Consider the following 8,298-nt stretch of genomic DNA (forward strand, 5'->3'; position numbering starts at 1 on the left):
ATTTCACACAGTTGGCGAGTTTAGTAATTTTAGAGTTAAGAAAATCAAAATATACTTTATTTCTACTATATTTGATCTTAATCCAACAAATCCGATAATTTGTGACAAAAGAAATCTAAATCCAAAAGAGCTCTCATCCTAGAAAGTCCTGCTCTATTAAAATTATCAAGGTAAAACAGATGCCTTGAAAAGATAGAAAGAAAATACATATAAAAACTCAAGCTTCTTGAAATCAATCAAACTTTATTAATTGTCTCGTCGTCCTCTTGGTTTTCGATATTCTCGCTACCCTCGGCCTGGAAGCCCTTGTACCACCGAGCACAAAACACATAGATGATGAGGTCAAGAGCAGTTAACACTGCAATTAGGAAGAAAAACCTGTCCATGTGCCCAACATTCAAGTCATTCGGAATCCATCCTGGTTCTCCGCCTTTAGCAGTGAATACCATCACCAACTTCACCATCATGCTGCTAACATAGTTTCCAAAAGATATTGAAGCCATGCACAGTGAGCTCCCAAAGCTTTTTATGCCATCGGGGGCTTGTCCATTAAAAAACTCCAATTGACCAACATACATGAAAACTTCTGAAGCACCAACAAGAACATACTGCGGAATTTGAGTAAATATAGTCAAAGAACTAGCCTTCTGTCCAGGCTGAACTTGTCTAAGCCTTACAAGCTCTGTCGCACCAGCTGCAACCATCGCTAACATACCGATAATTAGTCCAACCCCCATTCTCTGAAGCTCAGATAATCCCTTAGGATTACCGCTCAATTTTCCAGCCAAGGGAACGAGGATACTGCGATAAAGCAAGGTGCATATAAGGACACTGAATATATCAAACACTGACATTGTAGCTGCTGGCAAGTGAAAATTTCCAATCTTGTTGTTCATCACATCGCCTTGTTCGACAAAAAGAGAAGCCATTTGTGTGAATACAACAGAGTATATAATAGTGCACAGCCAAACTGGTATCATTCTCAACACACATTTGGCTTCCTCAACTTGAGTTACAGTGCAAAGTCGCCATTGATTCCCGGATTCATTCCCATCTTTCAATGTAAGCGTTGCCGCCTTGTCCATGAATCTGCTCAACTCAACATATATAAAAGATAAAAAGTGAGTTTTAAATTTCAATAATTCAACATGCAGTCACATATCTTATAAGAGTTTAATACCATATACTGACATTATACAAACATCTAATCATAGTTTATCAGTGGCGCATTGTAAAATATCATATGTATGATTAGATGTATGTATAAAACTTCCACTGAAAATACATAGTAATTAAATTCATGTTGCTAGTTTACAAATGCAATAACATATGTACCCGAACTCTTCGGTGTGCCTAATCTTTCTGCTTCCTTTGATGGCGGATTCTAGGCCATCAACCTCATAAAGTTGGCCCTTGGCAGGCTGAACCTTCCACTTCCTAGCAGCAGCAACAAATACCTGGATAACCCTTATGACAGGATTCCCACAAGCCTGAGCATATCTATATCTACCAGATCCGGCTAAGAATGAAATCAAAGCTACAACAGCAGAGGCCAACGAGACGCCAAAACCCAGTGTCCACATACCGGTATCCTCATAATAGACTAAAATGGTGTTGGAAAAGAGTGATCCAACATTGAGTGCAAAGTAAAAATAACTGAAGAAAGCCTCTCTAGAGTTATTGGTTTTAATAGTCTTGTCATCAAACTGATCAGCTCCAAAGGTTGCCAAGGTAGGTTGATGCCCTCCATATCCAAATGCAACCATGTATATGGACAAGTAGAATATGCGTACTCCCCATGAAGTTGGTTGCATGCATTTGATATGTTCGTCACCACAACCTTCTGGTTTGATCAACATCAGCCAAGATGTCAAAGATAATAGCCCCAAACCCTGCATAAATTAATGCATATATATCTTCAATTTCCATTTGTTCATGTTTAATTAATTAATTAATTAGTTGTTGGAACAATTATAAAGAAAGAAAGAAACATTATATATAATAGCATACCGTAACAAAGAAGAGCTGAAAGATAGTGCATGTTAAGTATCTTCCCCAATAAGAATCACTAAGGAATGCTCCCAAGAGTGAAAAAATGTAAACAGTTCCTGTCCAAATGCTGACACTATTAGCAGCCTCGGCACTGTCTTGACGAAGGACTCTTGTTAGAAACAAAACCAAGTTCACTCCAACTCCAAAGAATGCTAGTGTTGCCAATGCTTGATTTGCTGCATTCAATTCAATTACAATTACCATGTATATATATTTTATATAGTAATGAGTTAAGCAATTCAATTAATGATTAGTTTAGAGTACCTAGCAAGATATATGCCGGGAACCATCCTCCTTTACTCTTCGCATTTGTCACGTCTCCATTGCTATCATTCCGTCTTGTCACCTAACATATTATCAATAATATAATTGAGAAATCCTTAACTTTGTTTGGCAAATGTAATGGCATTGGTATCATTAAGAATAACAACTAACTATCTAACTGACCTCCTCCTCCTCAACAATTTCGATAATGGAATTGACAGCATTTGGGGCGACCGGTCCTGCGGGTTCCATCTGCATACATTCAACATTATATAAGCATCAAATATTGTGTGTTACCTTTCTTATTGTGGTTATTCTAATATTCAAATTCTGATATATAATGTTACTATCTCATAAAAATCTCAATATAGTCTAGTTTGTTTATGGTTTACTTAGTGAGGTCCTTATATAATAAATAGTATATGATGCCGACAACATATATCGGTGTCAATGTCCGATAGACATGCATGGCTTCGATGAGAGTACATTAAATAGAAACATAGAGAAGATGAAGGAAACGAAGAACCTTTTGCGGAATTTGGTGACAGATAAAGTGAATTCCTCCGGAATAGTGTCAGATTCTGGTGAAGGAGAAGAGAAAGAAGCAGCAATTACAAACGCCAAAATAACTTCAGAATGAGAAAAACATACACGAGTCTTCTCGCTAACACTTTTTGTCATTTATGGTTCAAACTTTGTTATCACTTGTCTGTTTCACACTAAGCAATAACACTTTCTTCTGTTGAATGAATATATATATATAAACAATAATATAAGAGAAGAGATTATAGTTAATCTTATGTTGTTAATCTTATGTAACAAACACTTCTTGTAACGTACGTGACTCTATCTTAATAAAAAAACAAATAAACATTAAATAGTGTAATAAATTAACTAACAAACACTTGTTTAGTCAGCGATTGATTAGGATCTTGAGTGAGAATAGGAAGGAGAAAGAGTAGTTAGTTATTAGTTAGTGTAAATGAACAAATACTAACCAACGGTTAAAATGAGGTTTTGTATTTAAGTGTGTAACTAACATACCAAATTTTAGGAGGGAAAATTGACCAATCACACTCTTATTGAACCAGTCTTGTTGGCTGCTCTTAATTTACGCTGGATTAAGTTAAGTTGCCCAACTATTTTCTTTTGTTTGGGAAAATGGCTAACAATTATTCCCACCAGAAATCGAACTCGGATTCTCCCGAACATCCGTCACAGGGGAGCTCATTAACCACTTGAGTCAATATCTTGGTTTTTTCTTTTGTTTATTTCATTTCTACTAGGAACAAAAAATAGAAACGACGATGAATTAGTGGCTAGAAATTTCACCGCGTCCGTGGTTCGAACCCCGGCTCCTGCATTTTTACAACTGAACTAAGCTTGCGGGGATGAATCAAATCTAATAATACCAATGATACCCATGATTAGAGCTAAATTTTGACTTAGTATGGTTGCTAACCTATTATTCTTCATGATACCCATGATTTTAACAAATTATTCAATGAATATAAAAATAAATAAAAAAATATCCGTCTTTTATAAAAAGAATGGAAAATGCTATTTTACACTCTCTCAACAACTTTGTTTTTAACATTTCAAGTTATGGAAATCGTTACACATGCCAATTCATCATGCGAGCATTTGAAATATATAATACATTGCATAAATCAATTGTTCACAAAATTTCACATGGTAATACACGTAATTGTTTTGATATAGTTCACCCTCTGTATACAGCATAATGTACTACAGTCTTGGTAATTGAGAGGTACTAGTAGTTGTCAATTGCCAAAACTCCATTATATTTTCAAAAACCTTTTTTTAGTGAATATATTATAAAAAATCTAGAGTATATATATTAGAGTCTACATAATTAAAAACTAATTTATAGATGTATTTTCCTACCAACACCAAAGAAACATCGTATGTGACATCAAAATTTTGATGTGACATGCAAATACATTCATAAATATAACAATATATAGTACCAAGATGTGTTTATGGAATGAAGCAAGTACTTAAATGAATGATACAAGACACATAACCATGCCAATACTTATGATTGACTTCCCTGCTCAAGAAGGTTTTCTGTGTTTGGGTTCTTGCCCCAAGCTCTCTCCCTCCATATTATCTCCACTTCATCAAATGTTAATCCTTGAGTCTCTGGAACATACAGAAGTACAAAGAGAAATGCCACCACAGCTATACCAGCAAGAATCAAGAAACTTGAACCGATACCGATACCATCCGCCAGTGAAAGAAAGCTCTCTGACACAATCAAATTTGAAATCCAACACACGGTAGCTGCCATTCCCCCACATATACCTCGATATTCTTCAGGATATATCTCTGAGTTTATAGTCCATGGCACCGGACCCATTCCTGGCGAGAAGAAACCGATATAAAGGCCTAGCCCTATAACTGCAAGCCATCCATACACTTCATTTGTAGATGATTGCTGCTTATAAAATGCTAGCCACAAGATTATCAAGGATACAATTACTCCTCCCAAACTACAAAGGGCTAATTTTTTCCGGCCTGTGTTGTCAATAAGGTAAATGCCAAGAATTGTTCCAACAGCATTCATGCCGGCAACTATGAGGGACAGAATAAGAGCCAACCGATTGGCGTGGAAGCCAGCCATTTGAACAATTGTTGGACTGTAGTACATGACCGTGTTTATACCTACAAACTGCTGAAAAGCCTGCACAACCATTGGATGTTATAAGAATGCAATTGACATGCATAAACCAAAGTCATTTATATTTGAATAATTCCAAAATGCATTCAACTGCCAGTAACAAATAAAGTATGGTGTTATAAGAATGCGATTCACATGCATAAGCCAAAGTCATTTATATTCTAATAAATGCATTCAACGGCCAGTAACAAACAAAGTATGGTGGAACAAGAAAGCTAATGGCCAGTCTGGAAGCTCGATTCAAAGCTGAAATGAAAATATATGCAAGACTAAATTTTAATTTGATGGTTTTATTTAATAGTACATGACAAAATGAAATTAAATGAAAAGTAGTGAAAACTTTCATCACGTCAAAGACCAACACTAGTATTGAGCAACAACAATAACAACCAAGCCTTATCCCACCAGGTGAAGTCGTCTACATGAATCTAATTCAAAGATAAACCATCTATCTATAAATCTCTCTCTATGATTTGACCTACAACATTTCTTGGTCTCCCTCTACCTTTAGCTATTAAACTATACTCCATCTGATCATCTTTTCTTTAACCCGGGTTACCCCAAGTTTCTCTCTAACAGTTTTATTATTAATCTTTATTTTCCTTGTGTGATCACTCATGAATTTTAGCATTCTCATCATTATGAAAATGAGTATTCTTTCTTATTGACTCCTTGTCATCCAACATTTTAATCGCATACACCACTCCAGGTCTTACAACTGCAATACTGCATGGTTTAATCGCATACACACACACATGTTTAATAAAGTAGAATTCTCTAGTTAGCATATTGACAGCAAAGAGCATTTACAAAGATCCTTTAATTACGATCAAGTTATGTTCTACAAAAACAGTTTCTCTGTAAACATTTATTTTATTACCAAAAGTCCTCCTCCAACAAGGAAGGCGAGTCTGGTTTCTTTTGATCTGAAAACATGCCAGAATTTGATAGAACTCCTTCTTTGGCGCTCTTGTTCGGATTGAGCAGTTAGGAAATCAATTTCATCCTCTAAGCGAGACAAGTCATATATCTTAGAAATTACATCGACAGCTTCGTTTTTCCTATTCTGTAACCAAGAAATAAAATTTTAAAATGGCATTATAGACAAGTTGCTTCTGAAGTACATGTACATCTAGGACACAGTTGTTTAGAAGAACGAATTTGTACCTTTAAAAATAGCCATCTTGGGGATTCAGGGAGGAAGAGCATGAGAACAAACTGAATAAGTGCAGGCACACCTGAAACACCAAGCATCCATCGCCATGTTCCGGGAACCTGCTCAAGTAAAGACCCGTTTACTTTCTGACAACATTTTCAATTTTCACTTTGTATGTGCGTGGTTGGAAAGACATTTTGGTTATTGATTTTTCTTTTAAATAATAGTGATAATGCATTTCTAGATATACTTAAAACAATGCTTCGGAATATTTCAGAATTTCCAAATATATTCAATCTATTTTTAAAAACTTGATAATGTCCAATAGAAGTAAGTAAATGGTCCCCCTAAGAATATGAAATGTGGTCAGTGAAACAAAACCCAAAAGAAAACACATGGGTAGAAAAAGCAAACATATCCATCCATCCATCCATCCATCCAAGGAAGACTAATACACTAACCTCGGTGAAAGCAAGATTAACAAGATAGGAAATAAACTGTCCACCCGTAATCATGAGGACATTAGTGCTGACTAATGAACCTCTAATTTCAGAGGGTGCTGCTTCTGCAATATAAACAGGAGCAGTAACAGAAGCTATGCCAACACCCAAACCAACGAGAAGACGTCCTGCTATGAGAACATAAGGATCAGGGGCTGCAGCCATGAGAATTGCTCCAAGAATAAAGATAACATCCGCCAAGAGTGTGGCTTTCTTTCTTCCATAAGCGTCATTAATCCAACCACCAAATGCGGCACCAACAATTGCACCAGCAATTGCCATGCTAACAATTGTTTCCTGAGTTGAAGAAACACAAAATTCAGTATCTATCATACATAAAAAGGAATGACTTGAGGCCTATTTGGATTGACTTATTTGAATAAACACATGTGAGACTGTCTGGGGGAGGTTATGCAAACAAGTTTCAGCTTATTTTTTTTACGAAAATAACTTGTACTACATAAACAAACACTACTTATATGAATGGTTAATTAAAGGTGTGTTTGGATTATTGAAGTTATGTACTAAACACTAGTATTAGAGTAGTATTTGACAGAGGTTATAGAAACAAGTTGTTTGTATAAATAATAAAAAAGAGTTGGTTAGAAGTAAGTATAGAATTAGAGTAGGTAAGGTACCTGTAGAAAATTACTGTTGCGAACTTCCTCAAAATCATCTTTAATATACAAAAGAGCTCCTGATATAACACCTGTGTGAAAGAGAGAGATTATTATGATTGGTGAGTATGAAGAAGTTCGTTCGAAATACTAGGATAAGAGGGAGAATGAATGAATGAATTAACTGACCGGTGTCGTAGCCGAAGAGAAGACCACCGATGCCGGCGACAGCGGCGAGACCAAGAATGTAAGGATTCTTGAAAAAGGACATCTTACGGTCAGGATGCATATCCAAGTAACCTGAACTTCCCGGAGTCGACTGCATAGCTATCGGTACAGTCATCTGATTCTGATTCTGATTCTTCTGATTATTCTGATGATGATTACTCACTCACTCAAATTCCTTCCGATTATTCTAATAATAATAATTGGAAAGGAATTTGAATGAACAAAAATAAATTACAGTTGATTGATGATTGAATTGAGTGGACTCGCACAGAACAGAACAGAGAGAGCAGCAGTAACCTATTTTTTTATTATTTATATTATATAGAGAGACAGACAGAAAATGAAAATGAAATGAAAATAAATAAATATTAATAAATAAAATGAAACATGAAAATGGGTGGCTGGAAGTGCAGTGGTGGCAGGCAGATATAGGTAGGCAGTTCAATTTTGGCACGAGAGGAGGAGGACCCAGCTGGCACACTTCTTACGGGATCTCTCTCTCAATCATACTCGATCATATCAATAATAATCCCATCTAATTACGACTTTAATTTTTTTTCTCTTTTATTTTCTCACGTCTTCATCGTGCATCTAATTACACACACATCTACTTTTTTTTTTCTTTTTTTTTCTCGAATAGTTTAGCTGCTTGAAATTTCATATTTAAATATATAAAATATTGGTATCCTTATTAACTGAATTATGTTCAGAGGATACACATGCTACTTTTATTTATTTATTTTGAGGAATCAAAACAAATTTTAATATCTAGTGACA

The 8,298-nt window shown here is 35.6% G+C and overlaps 2 protein-coding genes across 5 annotated transcripts; both read right to left on the reverse strand.

Annotated features, from left to right (window-relative positions):
* Positions 1–27: 27 nt before the first annotated feature.
* LOC123890785 (protein NRT1/ PTR FAMILY 7.1-like) lies at positions 28–3,804 on the reverse strand. 4 transcript variants are annotated; one of them, XM_045940479.1, is made up of 7 exons: positions 3,361–3,804; positions 2,843–2,897; positions 2,500–2,568; positions 2,317–2,398; positions 2,011–2,228; positions 1,336–1,892; positions 28–1,089 (listed from the first exon to the last, which is right to left on the reverse strand). In XM_045940479.1, exons 3-7 carry the CDS (start codon positions 2,566–2,568, stop codon positions 237–239), a joined length of 1,779 nt encoding a protein of 592 aa, XP_045796435.1. In that variant the 5' UTR covers positions 2,843–2,897; positions 3,361–3,804; the 3' UTR covers positions 28–236. The 4 variants fall into 4 exon arrangements, with proteins under 4 accessions (XP_045796435.1, XP_045796437.1, XP_045796438.1 ...); XM_045940481.1 differs by lacking the exon at positions 3,361–3,804 and having other exon boundaries at positions 80–1,089; positions 2,496–2,568; positions 2,843–3,045; XM_045940482.1 differs by lacking the exon at positions 3,361–3,804 and having other exon boundaries at positions 80–1,089; positions 2,803–3,045.
* Positions 3,805–4,189: 385 nt separating this feature from the next.
* LOC123890786 (inositol transporter 1-like) lies at positions 4,190–8,082 on the reverse strand. The gene is made up of 6 exons (XM_045940483.1): positions 7,483–8,082; positions 7,315–7,385; positions 6,638–6,973; positions 6,188–6,295; positions 5,901–6,086; positions 4,190–5,023 (listed from the first exon to the last, which is right to left on the reverse strand). The coding sequence occupies exons 1-6, from the start codon at positions 7,634–7,636 to the stop codon at positions 4,376–4,378; spliced, it is 1,503 nt and encodes a 500-aa protein (XP_045796439.1). The 5' UTR covers positions 7,637–8,082; the 3' UTR covers positions 4,190–4,375.
* Between the last annotated feature and the right edge of the window lie 216 nt (positions 8,083–8,298).

The sequence above is a fragment of the Trifolium pratense genome, linkage group LG6 (assembly GCF_020283565.1).
Source record: "Trifolium pratense cultivar HEN17-A07 linkage group LG6, ARS_RC_1.1, whole genome shotgun sequence".
NCBI classification, from domain to species: domain Eukaryota; kingdom Viridiplantae; phylum Streptophyta; class Magnoliopsida; order Fabales; family Fabaceae; genus Trifolium; species Trifolium pratense.